The 24,987-nt window shown below is 36.5% G+C and overlaps 1 protein-coding gene across 1 annotated transcript in view; it reads left to right on the plus strand.

The window, feature by feature from the left end:
• The window catches only part of LOC115853566 (testis-specific Y-encoded protein 1-like), a 40,353-nt gene extending 21,972 nt beyond the window's left edge, over positions 1–18,381 (plus strand). Inside the window, 3 exon segments of the mRNA XM_030856992.2 lie at positions 17,305–17,772; positions 17,774–18,242; positions 18,245–18,381. Of these exon segments, the coding sequence (XP_030712852.2) occupies positions 17,305–17,772; positions 17,774–18,242; positions 18,245–18,381 (1,074 nt within the window).
• The last annotated feature ends 6,606 nt before the right edge of the window (positions 18,382–24,987 follow it).

Here is a 24,987-nt window from a genome sequence, read left to right on the forward strand (position 1 = left end):
AATGGGCATTTGATAATGGCAAGAATAATTAATTCATAGACTTTTTTCAAAATCTTCCTAATATTTTTTAATGGAAATTAGGCAGAGAGAATGAAGGAGAATAAATATTAAGAACTCAATTATATATTTCAAGTACAACTTAAATAGTACTTCTGAACCTAACTATCAATACATATATCACATGCACACATATATAGACATATACATGCATATACACACAATATGATTTATCATTAATTTTCTGAATTCCCCATAATATTTTGTACTCCTCTTAGGATTGAGATCAATGTCTGAAGTTTTCTACCTACAGTTTTTTTTTAAAGCCTTACTAATATTGTTTTTCACTTGTTCAAAAATGTCCTATTTCATCCTATGTTACACATAGTTGGTTACTAAGCCAGCTTTTTGCTTCACTATAAAATTTCATATCCCCACCTCCACTTCCAAACAACCCCAACCGATTTTTAGTTATTCTTCAAGTGTAAGAACTTGTAATAATGGCCTTAATTATCTCTTTTCTTACCTTTTTCAGTGCTAATCAAGCAAATTATATACAGAGAACATCATTCTTTCTGGTAACATAAGATATTTACATTATTATATCATAAGAAATGTGATTTTTTCAAAAAAAAGTATAAAATTTTGTGATTTAAATAGGTAATTATAGTTGGCAGTTAAAATGTCATTTCATTTCATATTGTTTTAGAGGGTGTTGAAATGCTATATTCAAACATCAAGACAGGAGGAGAAATTGGATTTAAACTGATAAACAGCAAGATTCTGACAAATAGCAAGATTCACTAGCACTCAGTAGAACCTGACGTGCCATGAAAACTAAAATAAAAATTATTTTCCTCTCTTGTCTTAGTAAACCTGATTCTCAGTCACAAAGAATTCAAATAATCATGTCTGATTACCTCAGTTCTTTTCCAGGCTGGCCGAGTACAGCCAGAAAAAGTTCACTGAAATAAACAGGAGCACTGATGGTGTCTCTCTCGGGGCCGGGGCCTCTGCTTGGTCATGCCCAGCACCAGGGAGTGTCATTCACATTAACAATTGCTCTGGACTTGTGTGTTTATCACCATAGTTGTCTGTCGGGTGGCTGTACTTGTCTTGAGGAAGAGAAGGTTTTCTCCTAATATGAACAGAAACACCATTCAGGCTGCGGCAAGGCTAGTCTCTGACTAAATACACACTGAAAAGTGGTAACACGATAAGCCAGGATCTCTATATGATTACATTACAGCTTTGACCAAACCTGTATCCTTTGTGAAAATATGTGGAAATTCAAATGTAATATTTCCTTAGGAAAACTAGGGACTTTAATGAGGATACCCTATTCTGAAATAAAATAATAAGAATGATTAGCTTTTATGGTATAAATATAAATAGAAGTCTAATGAACATATTATTGGTTCCTCCCTGTTGCAGTCAATAGTTCTACTTTATTTCATTTGAAAAATGCCTAAGAACTTTGGACATCATGATTTGAAGTGGAATACAATTAGGAAATATATTGGGAAAATGTTAATGAACTACATATTTAAAAATAATATAAGAAAGAAAATGAAAACAAATTATAATGAGAAAAATAATGGTACATTAAAATACTTAAGACTATTACAGAGAAGGAAGCAGTTGCCTATTAAATGTTATTAAAAATAATAATGTAGCAAATAGCATGATCTTGAAAGCAATATGTTAATATAAAGCTAAGAGGGAAAGTAATTCCATGCATTAACTCTTATGCTCTGGTTTAGAAAATACAAGGAAATAACACTTGTAATAGACTCCCCAAAATAGGAGATCAAAAATTAATATGGAAGAACAGTTATAGGAGCTTGTAATAGAATCAAATAGATGGGGAAGAGACCTTGAATGACACAAAACTAGTGGAAAACTGTCCCATGGTCAGGAGATCTTCAGGGAGCTCACAGCAAGAGGAGAGTAATAAAGGCATCAGAATAAACCCAGAAGTAAGAGGAAAGGAAAGAGTGGGCAGAAAGAAAAAAGAGTAGCCCTCAAAGTGAGGAGGAAAGTATTCCATGAGGCAGTAGGTATAATCTAGAATAAGAATACCATCTCCGAAGCCTAATGGCTTGGATTTTATCCCAGCTCTGCTGTTCAACTAGCTATGTGACCTTGGGCAAGGTAGTAATCTCTATAAGGGTTAAATATGTATATGTGTGATTATTATGGTTTTTGTCATAATAATGTACAGTATGTCCATCCATCCATCATGAATATATATATATATATAGAGAGAGAGAGAGAGAGAGAGAGGGAGAGAGAGAGAGAGAGAGAGAGTTTTTATATATAGTGTATTATTGTGGAAAAAAAACAATGGGAGAAAATATAAATATGGCAACCAGTTTTAGTGTTCAAAAGAATTTTAATTTGAGCCTGCAAGTTCATAGATATAGAAGAAACAGAAGATCCTTCTTACCACGCTATTAATAATATTATTAATTATGATTCCTTTTCATTGCTATACTGTGCAGAGAGTGAGCCATTCAGAGCTCTCTGTTGACTATACCTACACTTTCCCTTCTTGGGAGTTAGTTTTTCCACCAATTTCCTCAAAATGTCACTAAATATTTAGTTTGTTATATTGATGGTTTTGTAGTTGATGATGGTTGCTTGTCCCTACCATCTGGCCCTTTTTCTCCCTTCCTAATAGAAGTTCATCTTTGATCATATGACTATTCCTTCTCACAGCCCAGGTACCTCAGGAGAAACTGACTTTTCCCCCAGCTCCAAGAGTTGGCCTGATTGGTCTAAGAATGCAGGTGAATTGTAATGTATAAAAACATCTAATCACTATGTTGTACACCTGAAACTAATATAATATTATAAGTCAATTATACTTCAATAAAAGAAAACAATAAAGATGAATTCCAGTGATTGGTTCAGGGATCCAGGCCTAAGCCAATCAGCACATGGCACGTCTCTGGCTACAAGATTCAGTCACAAATGGGTATGTAAACAAATTCTGGCTAATTGGGAGAGATTTGCTGAAGGCTTCTGGGGAAAAGAGGTCTTTGATATTTTAAGATGTCCCCCTGAATCCTTTCTACCTTTCCATGGTATGGAGAGAGGTGATGTGCTATAGCATTTTTGCTACCATGCGGGGAGCAGCCTAAGGAAAACCCCAATACTCAGAGGAAGGCACAAGACAGGAAGCTGAAGAAACAGAACTAGCATTACTGAATTAAACAGACCTAAAGTCTTTTGGCCTCTGGACTCGCAGTCACATAAACTTATACATTTTCTTACTGTTTAAGCCAGTTTGAACTGAATTTTGAGATACTTGTGTGTTAATTGAGTATACATATCCAAAGAGCTTCTTGTTCATTCTCCTATCAGAGTGCCCTTAATCCAGTTTGGTTGGCTTCATAAAATGCTGTATTTTAGCCAGAAAGACTTTTAGCCATAAAATCTTGAGGGGTCTCCTGTTCAATCACAATCCTACCATAGCGGGGTTGGAGACTGTACCGAAAGATTCAAAACTTCTTAAAGACCATTCTCTTAGGAAAATCTTCCACTTGTTTGCACTAATTTTCCTTTTTCTTTTGTTCCAGATTAACTACTGAAAACATTAGATTTATTTCTCATGCTTTCTTTTGCTAATGTAGGTAAAGCTTGAATGTGGTACAACGCCAAGAGATGTACCCAGTGATTTTCACAAGTCCTTCATCTTTTGTATTTGTGTATGGCTAACAGAGGATTTCCATTCAGAAATGTCATTCATAGGAAGCAAGGGGCTGAGAGAGATAAAACAGATGATTCTGACCTGGACAATTTTGTCTAAATTTAAAAATATGACAAATAAAAATTAAATTAAAATGAATACATTATGAAATTTATACTACTTTTTAAATGAATAGAGATGGTACACATTGTATGTCATGTTAAATATTCTGAAATTCTTACCATTTGAATAATACAAAATAATATTTGAAATTAATATATACTAGAGGAAAAATAATGCAGAATTAATGTGTATTTTCGAGTCAGACTCATCATTTTTTTGTCTTTGATCTTCAAATCACTATCCTTTCAAAATGTATTTGATTTCTAATCCTTGTAAATGCTACAGTAAGCCTTCGTATCGTGGGCTTCACATCTGCGAATTCAACCAAATGTGGATTGAAAATATTCAGGGGAAAAACTTCCAGAAAATTCCAAAAATCAAAATTTGAATTTGCCACCCTCAGCAACTGTTTCCATAGCATCTAAGTAGTATTTATAGTTATTTACATAACACTTACATTGTAGTAGCTATTACAAGTAACCTAGAGATGATTTAAAGTATACACAGGTTATATGCAAATACTACACCATTTTATGTAAGGGACTTGAGCATGTATGGATTTTGGTATCATTGGTTGTCCTTGAACTAATCCCCCACAGATACCGAAGAATGACTATACTCCTTGTCTTTTACCTTAGTGGGATTTTTTTTCTTATTATTTGTTCACCAGTTCTTAGTTAATTTACTCTCCAGAAATAAGCTTTAGGGGAAAACATTAACAAATTCCAGACTACTAAGAATTTACTTAGTTGCTCTGCCACTGAACCATGGGTTTGATATTAGAACCAAAGGCTCTGCTTACTAGTAATCTTTTGCCTCTGTTTTATTTCTTGTTTCACGGGTGTCTGTTCACATCTTAAATATTATTTGCCACGAAAATCATTCACTGATGAATGCTGAGTTCAGAAATTACCTCTTCTGGGAAGGCTGTATGGATTCCCCTAAAGCCACTCAGCCTTCCCCTCCTCTGTGCTCCCCTAGTGCTCTCTTCATACCTCTATTGACATTGCATTTACCAATTTTCTTTTATTTAATTTTTTATATAACTGTCTCCTTCACTAATCTGTGCTCTCTTTGACAGTAGACTCTCAACCTTATAGAATTTTGGGCCTCAATGCCTGCCACAAAAGCTGCCACAGGTGCAATCAATATGTTTCTTGTACCCCTGATTACATTTATGTCTTCTAAGGAATGTACCTAGTTTCTGTCATTCTATTTAAAGATTAGAGACAGTTACCTTTCACCTCCTCTGTAAATTGCAACTATTTGCAGTTCATCGTGGCTAAGAGACTGTGTTCTGGAGTAGACTATTAACATTCAAAATCCAGCTCAGCTGTTTACTAGCTGAACAACCTTGAAGAAGTTACTTAACATCTCCAAGTCTCAATTTCTGCAGCTGCAATGTTGATATAATAAGAGAAACTACTTCATGGGGGTTTGTACAAATTCAGTGAGAAAATTTATATCAAGGTCTTAGTAAAATGCTGGCTTATAACACACATTTTCACCTTTATGTAGATGGCAATGCTTCTGGGTGTAACTTCAGCTGTTATCATTACTGTTGTTATTATTAGCTCCTCAAATTTTTTACTTCCAGTGTGATTAGATATTACATTTCCAATAATAATGGAATTTTATTATGGGAAGGAAGGCTATGGACTTGTTAGCTTTGGAAAAATTCCAGGTCATTTTACAGCTGAAAATTAACATTATCAACAAGAAGCATTCATGCCAGGATTGTACTTTCGTTGTTCACAGGCTGCCTGTTTGCAGGAAAGCAAGTTTTATATTTCCAGTCGGTCTTCAACCCATCATTTGAATTCCCTGGTGTCTATTTTCAGGGTATTAGCAAGTGGTTATATGATTACACAAACTCTAAAATTCAAATAAAGAGTTGGCAGTGATAGGGAAAAAACGTTAATAGTATTTTGCTGTATATTCAAAATACTGCAAACTTCCCCATATTTCCATGCATGATATATCATTGTGGATAGGTCACAATGATATATCATTGTGGATAGGTGAAAGATTTAGAAAATTGATCTTTAACAAAAAATGCTGATTATTTAGTATTGTTCCACTAACTTTAATTTTTTCTTCCCAGTTCCAGCTCTTGAAAATTTGTGAGTGTGATGGAGATATGTGTAGGTGTATGTTTGCCAGAGGAAATATAAATGGCAATGCTTCTAGGTAAAAAGATAATCCCCAGATATGCAGATCCCATTAGAATTCCAAAGAATCTCACTTGACTATGTTTATAGCTCTTTAGCATTAGCCCTCTGAAATCAGGTTGAAAAAATTAAATTAGTTGGAACTTACAGAGACTGTCCTGTTAAAAAAAAAAGCTTAACTGGGACTTCTGGTTGGACTACAGAAAAATTGAGTTTACTTTGGAAATGGACCCATAAACTCTGTTCTTTGTAAATGTCATATTTAGGAAAGAAAAAGCAAATGTAAGATCAACTTGCAGATTCAAGTGTGTCAATTGTGAGGGGATAGCGACTAAAAACCAGCAACTGTCTCCTCAGAGATACACTAAATTAGGTCTGAATTGCATGAGCTTTGGTAGGCACTGAATACTGTACCCTGACTTGGGAGTACTTTCCCTGAATTCTGGAGACTGCATGTGAAATATTTAATTCATTTTTTTTGTGTATGAGTACTTCCAATTGCTTTAATGGGAGTACATGTACTACCGCTAGTATTTTATTTTTACACTCAAAAATTCTCATTCCTCCCCCAAACTAACGCTTTTGTGTGCTTAGCATTAATCACACAAATAATAGATCTTTTTTCAACATGGGAAGAAGAGGGGGTAAGGAGAGAGAGGGAAAGAAGAAGGGAAAGCAACGTCCATCTGTTCAGCTAAAAGTGGGGAGTAGAGATGAGGCAGGAGGAAGAATTCATAGACTCAGAAAGTAGGAGAGAAAAAATTTTATATTTGATTCTGTGACCCTCCATCTTCTGTGATGTTGATTTTTTAAGCACGAAAGAATTTTTTTCAAGTGTTCAGCAGTATTACTTCTTTTCTATTTTGCAATAAATTATCTGCTAATAAAATGTTAATTCTCTATAGGTCATTTCATCCCATGCCTTTTGGAAAACTTTTATTTTTAAAATCAACTTTATGGAGATATAATTTACAAACAATGAACTACCTACTAACTATAAAATTTTTGAGTTTTGACATATATATATATATACCTGAGAAACTACTGCTACAAATCAAGATATGGATTGCTTTCATAACCCTCCAAATATTCCCCATGGCCCCATACAATTCATTTCTCTCTCTGCTCCTGGCTCCAGGCAACCATTGATCTGTCTTTTGTACTGATAGATTAGTTTGCAATTTCTAAAATTTTAATGAAATAGAATGATGTGTACTTTTTATGTCTGGCTTCTTTCACTCATGATGATATTTTTGAGGTTGATCCATGTTGCATGTATCAGTAGTTCATTCCTTTTTATTACTGAGCAGTATTCAACTATATCAGTTTACCACTTTTTTTTTTTTTTTTTTTGCGGTGCGCGGGCCTCTCATTGTTGCGGCCTCCCCCGTTGCGGAGCACAGGCTCCGGACGCGCAGGCTCAGTCGCTCCGCGGCATGTGGGATCTTCCCGGACCGGGGCACGAACCCGTGTCCCCTGCATCGGCAGGCAGACTTTCAACCACTGCGCCACCAGGGAAGCCCAATTTACCACTTTTTAAAAAATCCATTCACCTGCTGATGAACGTTTGGATAGCTTCCAGGTTTTAACTTCGTGAATAATGCTGATCTGAGCATTCATATACAAATCTTTGGGTGGACATAGCTTCTCATTCTTCTAGGGTAACAAAATACTTAGGAGTGGAATTGCTGGGTCATATGGTAATTATATGTCTAACTGTATTAGAAACTGCCAAATAATTTTTCAAAGTGGTTACACCATTTTACATTCCAATGAAGTGTAAGCTCCATGAGTTCCACATCCTCACCAAGCACTGGTATTGTTAGTCTTTTTAACTTTAATTCAAATGGGTATATACTATCTCACTGGGGTTTTAATCTGCATTTTCCTTAATGGCTAATGATGTAGAGCATCTTTTCATGTGCTCACTTGCCATTTGTATATCTTCTTCTGTGAAGTATCTGTTCAAATCTCTTGCCTATCTTTATGTTGGGTTATTTGACTTCTTATTAATGAGTTGTACAAGTTCATTATATACTCTGGGAACAAGTCCTTTGCCAGATATGTGTGTTTTTGCTAAATTTTTTTCCAATCTGAAGCTTGCCTTCTCACTTTCTTAATAGTGTCTTTTTATGGAAAAAAATGGTTTTAATTTTAGTAAAAACCTATTTATCATTTTTTTCTTTTATGATTTACTTTTTTTTTTTGCATCTAATCTAAGAAATCTTTGCATAACTCAAGGTCAGAAAGATTTCCTCCTATTTTTCCTTCTAGAGATTTTATAGATTTTAGCTTCTCTCTTAGGCCTACCATCAATGTGAGTTAATGTCTGTGTATGACATGAGATGATGGTTGATATTTATTTTTTGTATGGGTATCCAGTTATTCTAGCACCATTTGTTGAAAAGATTATTTTTGTGCTACCTTTCCTATTCTGTCCAATGCTGATTTTCTAGTACTAGCCAAAGCTCATTTTTAAAGTATTCAGCAATATTATTTTATGCCCATTTTATAATAAGTATCATTATCTGCCAGTAAATGGTTGATACTCCATAGGGCATTTATCCCTTGTCTTTTGGGAATCTTTTTTTCAAAAATCAACTTTACTGAGGTATAGTTTATAAACAGCAGACTGTATCTTTTAGTGAATATCACTTTTGAAAGGGGGTCAGAAGTGAAATCAATGATCTTTTGCTAGGTTCCATTGCTGGCTTCTCCCCAGTTCTATCTAGTGAAAATTATGGATCATTTGCCTGTGTCATGCACTGTGTTAGGAAAGAGACAAGAATAAGAAACCATTTTCTAGAAGATTTCATTTTGGGAACTAGGAATAAAAGCATGTCACATAGGATCCAGTCACTGCTGTAATAAAGGTTAAGAAAAAAATATTGACAATCCCAGAGGAAAGAGTTACAGAAAACTTCACAGAGGTGGCATAGCTTGAATTAGGTTATCTTTATTATAATTCCTTTCGCGTTCTTTTGAAAAAGAAACATTCATCACAGAAAATTTAGAAAATATTTACCTCATTAATCTGGATTTTGGATGTTAGCAATCTCATCTGGATCAGAAAGCTCAGTGATGAGGTGTGCCTTAAATAATGAAGGGAAACCTGTATAGAGATCTTCCCTATAGAGTATTCATTTATGAATACTCTATGGTTTATGGTTACTAAAGCTAGCTGCACCTAAGTGCAAACTATTTGCCTTGGGCTAAACAAATGTGCTTCCTTGAAGAAAAGGAATGGATACGAGAGGAAATGGGATAGCTGTAAGAGGCCTGGAGGTGGGATTCCATTAAATGAAAAGAGCCATATAGAAATAGCAGTGTCTATGTTTCCTAGCACTCGCCCTTTGCTAAGCATCCTAAGTGCTTTATTGAATTCTCACAGCAACCTTAGGAAAGATTTACAAAGAGAGAAATTAAGGCAAGAAATGTTAAGGTCTCCGTGGTAGATTACTGTTCAAAAATATTCACCCTCCCTTACTATCACTTCCCCATCCCATTGATCCTTGGTTTGGTCATGTGACTGGCTTTGGGCTCATGGTGGACAGAGTGTACTTCCTTGTCTCTTTACTTAGACTTTGGGCCTGGCCATGTGATTCTCTTTAGCCAATTGGATGCTAACAGATATAACACAAGCAGAGGCTTGAAATATGCATGTGTGGAGGGCTTCTCCTCTTATGCCTCTGCCATCACTATGAGATGAACATGCCCTAGGATAGCCTACTGGTCCAAAGAGGATGAAAGACAGGTGGAATGGACTTGGAACCAACCTGTAATTTGGAGCACAGCCCAGCGTGGATCAGGCAACCCACAGATGGTGAGAGAGAATAGTTGATTGTTGATTATTCCACTGAGTTTTATGGTGGTTTGTTATTCAGCCACCTAATTAAATGGCAGAAAGAATTTGAACTCTGACAATATGGGTACAGAGTCTGTATCATACTGCTACTTGTACAGGAAATAATGAATTCTTTTCAAATGTCTAGGTAAAGATAATCAGTTGGAGGATGAAGAGAAGGTCTATAACTCAGGAGAAAGTAATGGGTTTGGAATTAAGAGAATATTTCATCAATTAAAGAACTAAACCTTGGCAAATTGTTTAATCTCTCTGTACTTTCCTTAAAAGACTATTGTGAAAAATAAAGTACTAGCTGTCAAAGCTCTTTAAAATGTTGAAAGTGTTATGGAAATTCTAGTTTTTCCTTTAAGTCTATTTTGTTTCCTGCTGTATCTCAGTGCCTGGTGTGTCATAGGTGCTAAGTACATATTTGTTAAAATAAATTGAAGTGAATTATTTTCAAACAGTATTCTTAGTTCATAAATAACAAAAGCACAAAGCATATTTATCATTAGGAAAGTAATTAATTTCTATTCTTGACAAGAGTAGGAAAAAATGTCAAGGAAGTTCCTTCCTCTTACAGCAGTAGACTGATATGGAATATACGGAGGATGTTCGTTTCTTATCTCTACTACCCAACTAATGGTACCAGACTGATGTTCTGCAAATCCTAACACTAATGAGAATGTTGCTGCAGTCTTCTAACAGGATACTTTCTGCCCCAAAGAGTGTTTCGTTAGTGGGAAAATATTTGAATTTAATATTTGTTCTGCAGTTTAAAACATTAAGTTTTATTTATAAAATACAGATAATTCAGAAAACAACCAAATGAGCTTGTGAATTCCAAAGTTAGGTCACTATGATAGGAAGAAAATGTTCATTTGTCCTTTTTCCTTCTCTGTTTACCATAAAGCAAGATATAGCCAAATAAGATGTCTCCCTTTTAATACATTTTGCATTTAATTCATTTAGGATTCTGGTCAAGGTTATGGTTAGTTTGGGTTCAGGTTAGGGGGCAAGTTTGTTCCTCACATCAAATCACAGAGACATTAAAGGATTAGAGGTGTTATATAGGTTGTTCTACTTTTTATTATAGCACAGGTTGCCTTTTTATCCCAAAACTTCTCCCATGATAACCTGAAAAAAATTTTGGTGGTGTAGATAAGGGTTACATCAGCTCTAAACTTTCCTGTTAAAATATTAAATGGGAACATTTGGACAGTATTGCATCACCAATGTGAAACTAACAGTCTGGAAGCAGTAAATTTTACTTAAGTATATTTCATTGTAGTGAGTGCTTCATCCTGTGACAGATATTCTTCAGTGAAGATTTTGGGTGGAGACTTTCTGTCCCCGCTAAAATCCTTTAATAGCTACTCCTAATCCTGAACCAGTTCTGGCCTCCTGTTCACATGTGTTAGGAATGTAATTACATCTATCAGTGTCATTGTTATATTAAGAGTTATAGACTAACCCTAGTACTGAAAGAAAGGAGGGAAAAGTTCAATCTTCTCATTATTTTTGCTGCAGATTTTCATCATAATGATTTCTTTGTTTTATTTATTGTAAATCCATTGTATCTGTGCAAAGACCATATGTTTGCAATTCTTGACTTGGAGATGCCAGAAGATAAAAGGAGGGAAATAAACATCAGAAATACAAATATAACTGATATCCTAGATTCCTTGACAGGATCCAGGGTATTAAAGCTGGTTTTACCCTACTCACAAAAGTTTATCTAATTTTATCGTCCCCACACTCCAGATGAAATAGAAATTAAATAGGAAGAATTTAGCACTCTAGTAGGGACTTAAATCTTCTAAAAGAGACAAAAGGGATTGAAATGCTCAAGATTTCATGGTATAAGAATGATACCAAGACAAAAATGTTATTTTTGAAATGTAAAATTCAAAAAAAAAATTCAATTAAAAGAATTTCTTAAGCCCAGTGTTGCACAAACTCCAAAATTTGGGAGACCTTCTTAACATCTTCCTCTCATTTTTGCCTAATATCTATTTGTTCAAGTTATTTCATTTGTACCGCCTATATTTCTTTCCAGTCACTTTCTTTCTGACATTTCCATTGCCCTCAACTATCTTGCCATTTTCTAATCTCAACCTGGCTGATTTTTATTGTAAAAAATAAAATATATGACTATAACTCTGGTGCCTAACACCCATCATTGCTCTTAGGATAAAGGCCAACACCTTTGGGATGGACTACAGAGCTCTTTTCTGTCTGGCTTCAGTTCTCTCCGTTCCGGCCACCCTGGCCTTCTTTCCAGGGTTTAGAACAAACCAAATTCCTTCTTGCCTCAGGGTCTTCAAATATGTTCCTCCTTCTGCCTGAAATACTATATAATAAATATATATATTTATTACCTATAAATATATAAAGTTTTTTTTTTTTTTTTTTTTTTTTTTTGCGATACGCGGGGCTCTTACTGTTGTGGCCTCTCCCGTTGCGGAGCACAGGCTCCGGACACGCAGGCTCAGCGGCCATGGCTCACGGGCCCAGCCGCTCCGCGGCATGTGGGATCTTCCCGGACCGGGGCACGAACCCGTATCCCCTGCATCGGTAGGCGGACTCTCAACCACTGCGCCACCAGGGAAGCCCAAGTATTTCTTTTTGAAATTATCAAACATATTCATATTAATAATACGTGTCTAATCATATTTCATCTATGGCACCACCCACCTTACCTCCACCCCAGATAACTTTGAAGCAAATCCCAGGCATGTAACGAAAGACTCTTTCTAACTCACACTTATCCTCAAGGTCTCTGCTCAAGCGTCACCTGTTTCCCCCATCCCTCTGCCATCTAGGTCATACTGCCTGGTCATATGGTCTCATTGTACCCAGCGCTTCTACTTTAAGAAATCATTTCAGTATGTAATTATATATTTATGTGTATGGTTTTTGTATTAGTGTCTATCTTCATTCTATACTTCATGTCCCATGAGGGAGAAATGGTGTCTTTTTTGCTCATCATTCTACCTCCTCTTCTTATCAGAGTGCCTGGCTCAGAGTGAATTCTTAATAGATACCCATTAATTAAGCTGTGGGGATTTTCATAATAGAACCCTGCCCATTGCTGCCTTCTTAGCATTCTTCATGGTCTTTTAATATCAAAAGATTTCCTGCATATAGCCCCTGCCCTGTGGTACCTTTAGTCTCTCCAAATAGAGACTTCTATCCTCTCTTTGATTTCTTCTGAAGCACTTGATCAGGTACTATTTTACCAACAGGTGCAGTTGGTCCTATTTTCAAAATGAATGTGCAGGCAAAACTTATAATTAATATTTATCTTCTCAATCTTTTTAATAATCATTAGCTATTTCTTTTACATCATAATACTATTTTCTCCCCACTAAATACAAAACAACATTGTCATAGAAAGCAGTCTGTGGGAAGGTGCCTTCAACATAAACGTTTATTATGTATCGTATAACCAACACTATGGTCAAGTGAATGGAAAAATATTTCATTGAAAGGCTGATAGATTATCTTAATGAAAATGGTTTTCAACAGCATTACTTGATTTTAGTTTCTTAATTTTAAATCACACAGATTTAAGTTTTGCTGTCTTTTATTTATATAAACCCCAATATTATTTAGAGTTTCTATTTCAGTATGAGAAAAATATATATATTAAGGAAAATTAAGAAAGTTAAATTCTGGGAAATTTTTGAGAAGGTGAAAATGTCCCCACAAATCTGGTATCACATATTTCTTAGAGTTATTTTATAACTTTTTAAGATAGCAGTATGTTTTGATATTTTGTTGACAGAAAATTTTAGCCTAAATGTATAAGTTCTTAATAACTGGTCACTAACTAGGTTTTGCTATTTTGCAACATAATGTTATATAGGATTCTGTTTATCACTACTTCATAATGACTACTAATCTAGTCAAAGTTTTCAGCAAAATTACAGCATCAGCTTGGATTAAGAGATGTAATGATTGGGACTTTCCTGGTGGCACAGTGGTTAAGACTCTGTGCTCCCAGTGCAAGGGGCCCAGGCTTGATTCCTGGTCATGGAACTAGATCCCACATGCATGCCGCGACTAAGAGTTCACATACCACAACTAAGGAGCCGGCAAGTTGCATCTAAGGAGCCCGCAAGCCGCAACTAAGGAGCCCATGAACCTCAACTAAGACCCGGCACAACCAAATAAATAAATATTTAAAAAGAGAGAGATGTAATGATGGTGTAATTCAGAGATGACTCTGTTCAAAGGAAGAGAAAATTATGAGCCATTGCTAGGAAAGCAAATCTATAAAATTAAATATGTCCGCAAATCATAGCAGTAAATTTTTTTTTTTTTTTTTTTTGCGGTACACGGGCCTCTCACTGTTGTGGCCTCTCCTGTTGCGGAGCTCAGGCTCCAGACGCGCAGGCTCAGCGGCCATTGCTCACGGGCCCAGCCACTCCGCGGCATGTGGGATCCTCCCGGACCAGGGCACGAACCCGTGTCCCCTGCATCAGCAGGCGGACTCTCAACCACTGTGTCACCAGGGAAGCCCAGCAGTAAACTTTTTATTTGATATTTTCATGTGGTTATGTGATGAGGATTTGGTTCTTGTCTTGGACACACCCATATGTTGGTATTATCAACCTTCACGACTCCAAATATTTCCTTTCATGAACACATTTTCCCTTGTCACCTCCACTGCAATGGCTTCTATTCCTTTGGCATAAGATTGTTCATCTTAAAAATAAAAGATCCTATAACCAATTTTAAGCACTCTATTAAATCTGTTTATAAGTGATAATTAAATGGGATATGAAATATTACTTCTCCTAACTGTATCTCCCTGAATCAGAAATAAATTATATAATTAGCATGTCTTAAATTACTTTTCCCTCACTAGGTAAATAAACTTACTAGAGAAAATTATTGAGTTAATTCCTCTACAGTTCTTTAGCATTTGAAAGGAAGTGCTTACATGCAATGTCATTTCTAATTTCCATCAAATTGGATGTTTCACAGGACTTTTAAAGACTATTATTGACCTTGGTATAAATGGATACTGTATATAATTCAACTGCTTCATTTGTCATATGTGGTATGTGCAAAGTGGCTATTATTCAGAAAATGTCAGTTGAAATGAGAATTTCAATTATTTTTTTCACCTATAGTTGGCAACTAAATCTGGGGCAAAGATGCTTTAATAATCTGTGATATATGAAAAATAAGTTATGCAAAGATTCTGATTATACTTATACTGACATCTTTACAGCATAAGACTTTTTAGAGATTAAACTCTAACCTAGTCTTTTAACCACATGTGTAATAGATATATTTTAGCGTTCAAGTATCTGACCAAATTAAATTAAAGATACAGCACCATCTTATGGATATTTCTATATCTGTAAAATATATAAATATAAAAATCTTTTTGAGTTTGGGAATAGAAAAGCTTTATCAGTAAAAAAAAAATGTAGGAGGAGAATATTTTACTGTAACAAGGAAAAATGTTGCAATATTGAATAACTTGAATGTGTATGTGTGCATGCATGTATGAATGTGTGTGTTTGTGATGGCAAGGTAAATAAAGAGATTTGTAATTCTTTTTTCCCTTCAAAATTAAGAATTTGAAGAAGACAAACAACAGTTATTACAATACAAATTCATAACTTTGTGAAATAAGACATGTAGCTCAGAATACTGTCAGTCTCTAAATGACTCTGGGACATCACCGATTATCACCTTGCAAAGAAGTGTTCTTATAAGACATGAACCACACTTTATAGAGAGTGATGAGAAATTTAGGTATGATAATAAACCTATTTAACTATCTGCTGATACTATAGAACTGGTAATCAAGTCTCCTCATATTTATCTAGAATTTAAATGTTTTCATAAGTGATTTATGCCCATTATTTTGTTCTGATTTTAGATACAGATTTTTTTTTTTTTTTCCTGCGGTACGCGGGCCTCTCACTGTTGTGGCCTCTTCCGTTGCGGAGCACAGGCTCCATACGCGCAGGCTCAGCGGCCATGGCTCACGGGACCAGCCGCTCCGCGGCATGTGGGATCTTCCCGGACCGGGGCACGAACCCGTTTCCCCTGCATCGGTAGGCGGACTCTCAACCACTGCGCCACCAGGGAAGCCCAGATACAGATATTTTTGAATAAACACTTCTTAATAATCCTTCTTATTATTTTAATATAAAACACATAGGCAATTTAAGGTGATTATAGAAAAATGGATGAACAAAACTCCGCAATTAATTATTAAGGTGTAGTTACATGGGTATGGTTCATATCCTTCATGCTTAGCTCACTTTAGTTATCATATATAGACCTGAGGCTCTACATGATTTACCCAGTTTATATGGTGTAGAATTATCCCACTTCTAACCAAAGCACAGATTCAGTAGTTCTTAACTTTTTAGGGTCCTGAACTCCATGATAAAAGCTTTGGAACCTCTCTTTTTTAAAAAGTCCATAGATACAATACATTTTGCACATAATTTTAGGGGCTTCTGGACTCCCTGGAGCTCATCCATGCTCTACGATTTTAAATAGTATTCTCCTTATTTTAACATTTATTTCCGTAGGATGTGATATTGACAAGTAAAAGCCAGGAGCTTTATCACAAAAATGCAAGGTCTTCTTGTGGTAGAAGCAATCCATAATTTTTACACACACACACACACACACACACACACACACACACACACTCCTATTTGGCTTTAACTCATGTTCTTCCACAACTAAATTATATTAAAAGACCAGTGTAAATAAAGAGGTTATTAGTTTATTTTATACAGATTTTATTTTCATGTTATTTACAGTGAGATGTAAAAATATGACATTGACTACAAACAATATAGAATTTTTGGCTTTATCCTCACAGAATACTACAGGTTCTAATAATGTCCTATTATGAATAGTTTTCTATATCATGTAGACGACTCTAAATTTCTAAATTTTGTTTCAAATGTAAACTTGTAACTGATTTAATAAAATTAAGTTATTCCTGGATGTCCATATTAATAGAAAAAATACAACATAAAGTTGAAAAATTCTAAGCATACCATATACATATTTTTATGTTTACTTCTGAGATGTGGATAGGTATTTTATAGCTTAATAAGAAATCCAGGGAAATTTAATAGATTTATAATAGTAGCATTATGTTTAAATGCAGATCCAAGACACTATATTAGATGTTAACTTAATTTTTCGTGTTATCAAATGCAGAATTATCATAATGTAAAAATTATTTTATTGATACTCTAGAACACTCTCGCTAATTTAATAAAATGCTTTAAGTTGTAAGAGCAGATTCCATAAAAATTCATGAAAAATTTAGATATCTGATCATTTAAAACGGTAATGAAAATATTTCCACCACCTATACCTTTAACTGTAATACGATCCATGGGATGGATATATCTGCTGTACGTAGTGTAATACTTACTTTGTCCTTAAATTGGGAGGAAAGTAAAATGATGAATTAGCCCCGCCCCAATCGGCACCCCGCCCCCACCCCGAAGTCTGAGGAGGCGCAGGGGGGCTCTAGTCGCTGGGCTACTCTGCGGACCACGTGCTGTGCTCCCACCTCCCGCTCCTTTGCAGCTGCCCCAGCTCAGGGCCAGGGCCACGTGGTGCCGCCCCGGGGACCCCGGGTAATCCTGCGTGTGGGAGGGGGTCCTCAGGAAGCAGGGGCCTGCGGGTCCCCAGATGCGGTGGGGGAGGTGGGTGCCGTGCGGGCACTAGCTGGTGGGTCGGGCGAGGAGGCCACCATTTTCAGGGTGAGGGTCGTGCGGCAAGGCGCGGCCCTGGAGGAGGGAGAGGTGGCGGGGATCGGGGAGGAGTTGGGGCTGTTGGTGGAAGACATCATGCAGGGGGTGGAGGCGGGGGCGGAGGAATAGCAGGAGGAGGTGCAGGTGGAGGAGCCCCAGGAGCAGGGGCAGGAAGAGCCAGGGCCGGGACCCGGGACCCATGACCGCCCGGCCCCTGCTGGAGGCGCTGGCGGCCCTGTAGTTAGAGCTGAGCCCTCTGAATGCCCAAGCCAGCAGGGCCTACACTTGGCTCAAGCGCATGATGGGTCAGACGCGGAAGCCTCACTTGGATGGAAGAAGCGCCATCATCTGGGGCATCCCTGGCTTCTGGGCCAAAGCCATCATGAACCAACCCCAGATGTCAGCCATGATCAGTGACCAAGATGAAGACATGCTTAGCTACATGATCAGTTTGGAGGTGCAGGAACTGGGCCATCCCAGGCACCGCTGCAAGTTGATGTTTTTCTTTCGGAACAACTCCTACTTCTGGAACGACGTGATCATTAAGGAGTATCACCTTAGCATCGCTGGATATAGGGCGTCTCGTTCCACTCCAGTTCAGTGGTTCTGGGATTATGAACAAGGTGCCCCCAGCCGCAGGCAGGACACCACCAGCCTAACTTCCTCAACTGGTTGTGTGACCACAACTGCCCAGGGTCTAACAGGATTGCTGAGATCATCGGTGAGGGCCTGTGGCCCAATCCCCTGCACTACTACCCCAGGGAGGAAGACCCCACCGGGACAGACCCATAGATGAAGGCTCTGGGGGAGCCTCAGAGTTTGGCCAAATAGCACAAGAGGCAGGAGGCGTCTACAGATGTGGGGGACGGGTGGATGTATCTACCTATGCGGTTCTGGTGCCCAGGGGAGAAACGAGTAAAGGATGGCCAGTGAAGGTTCCAGAGACCACGGCCCCACGTGCCGGGAATGACGCCCAGAGAGACATAAACAAGTTAACAAGTGAAAAAAAAAAAAAAAAGAATTAGTGATGCAATGGTAAAATTAGAGACCTAACCTTGAAAACTAGGGATTCTCAAAATATGGTCCTCAAACCCCTGGTTGGGGGTGTTCCCTGAGACCCTATCAGGGAGGTCTGTGAGGTTGAAACTATTTTTATAGGAATCCTAAGATCTCTTCTTTGTCTTTTTCACTCTGTTGATATTGCATAGATGGTGCAGTAACAATGGTGGATTCATGCCGGAGCTTTAGCATGAATCAAGGCAATGGCACCAAAATCACTTAATAATCATTGTGTTCACAGGCGCACACTCACAGAAAAAAATAAGCCAGATTCACTTATGAATATTTCTGATTAAGCAGTAAAAAATATTATTTTTAAAAATCTCAACCCTTGGGTACACATTTAAAAAATAATGTGAAGTGAAATGGGAAGTATACATAAAACACTTCTGCTGCATAACGAAGTACAATGATTGTCTGGAGAACTGAGTTGCAAGCTGAACTATCTGCTTTTTCATAGAACGCCATTTTTACTTGAGAGAGCAACTTGACAAATTATAGTTACTCAGATGTTTGGCAGACATTTTCTCAAATGTGAGTGAAGTGAGCTTGTCACTTTAAGGAAAACAACTGACAGTTTTGTTGTGCCAGTGATAAATTCAAGCTTCCAGGTGAAAATTAGAATTTTGTAAAACGTTATCTGCCAAAGTAAACGATAGTGTTCCAGTACTTAATGACTTTTTTGATGAAATTATTGACAAATGTAATTTGTTGGATACTATATAATAAAATAAAATGTGTCAACTTTTGGACAATCTACATTACCCAATGAACCAGTGTTTTCCAAATGACCAATGAGTGACATTATGAAATCATGCATCAGTAAAAGATCCATTCAAAGTTCAAGACAGACTAACGGATTTTTTAAAATCACAGAGTAAGAAAAATTTACTGATGTGTTTATAGATTTCACATTGCAACTAACCTTAAAGAAACTACCACTCATTGAGTTTTGGTTTAATATCAAAGAAGAATATCCATAATTATGTGAAAGGCTATTAAAATACTCCTTCCTTTTTCAACCACATATCTATATGAGGTTGGATTTTCTTTATCTGTTTCAAACTAAACAATGTATTGCAACAAACTGAAGTAGAAGCAGATATGAGAATGCAGAAGCACGTGAATTCTACTAAGCCAGACATTAAAGAGATTTGTATAGTGTAAAATAGTACAACTCTTCCCACTCAACTTTTTCTTTTGGAAATAGTGTTTTTTTCATAAACATATATAACATGTTATATAATAGGTTATTATTAAAAGAATTAATAGTCATTTCTAAATTTCCTTAGTTTTATCTTTCTAATATTAGAAATACTAATAAATATAACCCACATAACCAAGAGAACTTTGGGGTCCTTACTAAGTTTTAAGAGGGTAAATAGGCCCTGAGAACAAGTGTGTTAATCACTGTTACAGACCAGGGTAATAGTAAATAATTAATAAAGACATATCTTCATTTTCCCCACTTAATATCATTTGACTATCCCTTATAATTTTCTCTGATAAAAACTCTATTTCAATTTAATTTCAGTTTACTTTTCTATTTCAGTTTAATTTTCTTGAGCATTATTGTTGAAATGGTCTAGCTTTTTGTTTTGTTTTTTTAATAGGAGTAGAATTCTCATCTCTTGAGACGTTGGTTGAATTCCTGGTCAATCAATGCAATGCTCTCTTTACAGTGTCCTAGTATAGTGCTTAATATAGACTAGGCACTCAATAAGTGTTACTGACTGGCAGAACATGTGTTAAACAACAAAGTCAATAAAAGTGCAAAACAACTGTGAAAGCTAGAGGGAAAAAACTCCATTTACTGCTTTATCCATTTATGAACATAATTAGTAGATTTTAATCCATTCCCACAAAAAGCGCAGTTTGTGTCTCTATTACCATTTAAAACACAAACAAGTTCTTGCAGGTTAAGTACCTCCTTCTCTAGGAGACCATAATTATCATCACATATATTGTACATCTTGAATTAAGGCAAGACTTTTCTCATGAAATTTTAGGCTCAAAGGTCACAGTATGCTTTTACCTTTCTTTACTCCCTGTACTTTACAACAAACTCATTTCCGTTACCTTCTCCAAATTTCTTAAAAAATGGAAATTGAAAAATGGAACGGTAATCAATCATTGATGAATGCTGACAGATTGAATAGGAACAGAAGGAAAGTAGCTTCGTATTGTGGGCTCAAACCATCTTATAAAAATTATGAAATCCTTAAGATTTTAATAAAACACCTTAACGTATTTGGGAGTTCTTTTAGGCTGGCTGTTTCAAGGCAAACAATTTAGAAACACAAATTATAAGCTATGTAAAAATCAATAAATAAATGCATTGAACCATTTACTAGTTTATCTACAATTTATTTCTATAGTTCTACAGTTAAAAATGAGCTACATAATAAAACAATTACAATAACAATAAAATACTTGGCATTTACTGAGAATTTACTCTATACCAGACAATCTTTTAGTACTTGAATACATTATTTTATTTAATCTTCACAACAAACCTTTGACTGTATCTTGTGTGGGTATCAGTGTGGATTACTCATTTTTCTGGTCAATTTGTGCTGATCATCTGCATATATTTTTACCCTTTATCTGTAAAAGGTGGGGTCACAGAATGATTCTTTCTAGGATTCAAATTCTAACTTGAGAGGCGAAAAAGAAAAAGCTGAGCAAAGTAAGGAGAGGGATTTAAATAAGGTTGCCAGGAGGATTATTGCCTCATAAGATATAAATACTCATCTTAAAGTTTCAAAAAATTGGTTTTTATCTTACTTTTGCAAATGCATACCATTTTATTAGCTGGGCTTGTGAGTTGACATTTTTCTCATACATATTTGCAAAACTAGTCCTTCCCTTTGACCTGAAAAAGATTCCTCTGTCTGTTTTTATGTAATTTTAGCTATAACTACAAAAAATAATAGACTCCCAAAACACTTAAGGGATATTTTGTGAATATTTTTCTCTATGACCACAAGAGCATATATTACCATAACTTCTTATTTTGCTCGTGTTTGTTTCATATACGTCCCCTCAGCGACTAAATTCTACTGTTTTTATCTACTCAGAATAGTGCATAGCCTAGAGTGGGTGCCCCCAAAAATGTCTGTTCAATGAAAGAATGATTTCATCTGTGACTTGAAAGAGTTAATACCTTGCTTTCCGGTCAAATGCACAAATCAATTCTCAACGAGCAAACAGACCACCTATAGCTATTCAGGTCACACACCTGTTTCCTTAAATATCATTGCCAAAACACATTTTATATTCTATTTTATTATTGTGCATCCAACTTTCCCTAGCATTAGAGGTGTTTCATTAAAAAGCAGTATAACTTCAATTTGTTTTTATGCTCACCTTGACGAAAATAAAAATGAATCACTGAATAAATTCAAGTGTATTTTATGTATTTTTGAAATGGTACAGACCAATCATAGTCTTATGTTGGGCATCATTTACTCAATTATCCCAGAGCATCAACTGAAGTTATAATTACCTGAAAAGGTAATATTTAAGGTAGAAATTTGGCAAGAACATTAGTATAAGCACAAAGTTGAAAATGTTAATTAATAATTATTAGGGCACAGTTAATGTTTAATGATCGGGTTTTCCTTTCACATCCCTTTTCTTCAAACTATCTCTTTTTGGAGAAGAGGAAGGGAGGGTTCCTCAGAGACACATCATTGGCCCTTTTCTCAGTCTGAAACATGCTTTATGGACCTCATTATCCATATCTGTCTGTAGCTTCAACTGCCACCAATATGCTGATGATTCCTTTATCCAGATGTGAGTTAACAGGTTTGCATTTCCAAATGGGTCTAGGAGCACTCTGATAAGCTCCTCATAACTTGATGTTTCTCTATAGCTACATGTCCTCTAGAAGTTCATATTTCTTCTATTCCCAGTCAAGTTACCCTATCCTGGGAATCATATTCTACCCTTGACCCTCTTCTTCAGCTCCTCATATATGTTCTATTAATTCCTTTGTCCACCTCTTAAGCTCTCTTCCCCCACTCCCACCCCTTGTCCTCATCTTAAATTCAAGCCCTCATTGTTTGTCTCCCAGATTTCCTTAGTAATCTCATTGGTATCTTGCATCTGGTTTCACTGCCCTTACATTGCTCCAGATTGACTCTTCAGAGTTATAGGTCACCTTATGTTGTACCTTACTTAAACCTTTATGTGTATACCCATTTTCTTCAGGACATAGTTTAAATTCCAAAGCATGGCTTACAAGGCCATGGACACCTGCCCACTGTCCTTCTGCTCAAGGCTGAATTTGACTCTGTTCTCTAGCCTCATCTTCCCCATCTTCACATGTAGCCTTTATTTCGGGCATGCCAAGTTTACTTGCAGTTCTCCAAATGTGGCAAACAATTTCATACCTTTGCAAATGTGGTTCCTCTGGTCTATAGTGCCCTCACCCAAACAGCTATGAATCATTCTTCAAAACATATGTCAAGCATCCTGGAAGCCTTCTCTTACTCTATCTTGAATAAGCTACTTTTTCTCTGTATAACCATTATCTCCCAGGTTATTAGACCGATCATCAGATTGCAATACCAATATTTATTTTCTGGGTTTTTTTAGTGTTTTTCTCATCTGTCATTCTTTAAACTGTAATCTTCTAAAGGTCAGAGACTGTATCTTGTTCTTCTAAGTATACCCTGCATAATGTTAACAATGTTAGTTTCTTAACCAATGTATGTTTAACTAATGAAATCCTTAAACATTCTCTTTGTTGTTTTGGATATTTCTTTAATTTATGCCCCTTAACCATTTTCATCTTTATAGAGAAAACACTGTATGTATTATTCTACAAATTATTAGATGTTTTCCAGTGGGATTTCCAAGGCTTGGAGAATCTCTGATAACCATTTTTTAATAGGAAGAGAATAATAAGCTATCACATCAAGCAATTTTAACTAATTAATAAAGGAAGCTGAAAAGATACCTTTCCTTGGCAAGAAAAGGAAGGGCAATAAAGCTGCTGTATATAAATTATACTTTTATGTGCCTAGGAATTAAATTCTTATTTTAAGTATCAGTTTAATAAACATCATACATTTAATATACTGATTTATAATCAAACAAATTGTAATAGTAAAGCTACTATTTGGAAGTAGAGAGGATTCAGTGTGTTGCGTCCTTGTTCTATTAGTTGTTCCTTCTGTAGGAAAGAGGATTCTCTAAGTCTCAGGTTCCTTATCTGTACAATGGAACTAAAAATAAATGGGATAATGTATGTAAAGGGCTTAGTGCAGTACTGCGTACAAAGCATGTAAATGGTAATCATCATCATTATCATCATCATCACTACCTTTCTCAAAAGTTTACTTTGGTGACATTATTTGACAAGCACGTTTACAAAACTTTGCAAAATGTAGAGTGCTATGTATATAACATTAGATACTATAACTTAAATGAATAAGCTTGTTATTTATGGTTTACCTTGCCAAAAAGTGAAAAATATTGCCTTTAAATACATCAGTTTTTGAGATTTGTGTTCCTTGGCAGTTGGAGATCAGCCAGCAGTCACGCCCTCAGTGAACACCTTTCATCACCGTGGGCACCTGTAAGGATTGATAAATAGGCAAGTTTCCCCAGGAGTAAATGCTTCTTTGTCTTTCTACATCTTGGGAGACTATGAGTAAATGCAGAAGGAAAGCCTCCCTCATGTGTACCTAACTGCGGAAGTGGCTTGAAAAAGCTACAGCTGCTATTTGGCCACGGGGTAGACGAGCTCAGAGCCGGTAGTTTTACCGGCCGGGTGATATTTGCACTGAGCTTCCATCGCCTCCCTGCCAGTTTGGCCACTGCGCACTGCACCTAATGTTGAATGCACTATTTTTCCTATTTCCTCCTTTGTCCGGATTAAGAATACCGGAAAAAACACAGAAAGAAACTCCTAGGTGGTTCTGGCTTTGGGACTGAGAAATCTGCGCAGATAAGACAGGCTTCGGATGCAGCTACGAGACGCCCACTTGAGGCCGGAACCGATAGTGACCAACTGTGTGCCCCAGGGCGTTGCGGGCTCGTCCAAACGCTAACTGCTGGACACCGGGCGTGTGCTAAAAAATCTGCTGAATAAATGTCTACACTGCACAACCTGTCTTGAGTCAACCGCATCCCAACCCAGAAAATAAAGCTATGTGTGAGCTGAAGCAGAGTGCCATTTCGCAGATATAAAACCGGTCTTACTCATGCATCTACAGGAATAAAGACAGTTTAAAAAGAAAGCCTCATGTATTTTGTTTTTGCTTTTCTTTTCAAGAATGTTCCTCTGACTTTTACAATTTGGACTTCAGCATAGCGTCAAACAGCAAC

Source organism: Globicephala melas, chromosome 9 (assembly GCF_963455315.2).
Source record: "Globicephala melas chromosome 9, mGloMel1.2, whole genome shotgun sequence".
Lineage (NCBI taxonomy): Eukaryota > Metazoa > Chordata > Mammalia > Artiodactyla > Delphinidae > Globicephala > Globicephala melas.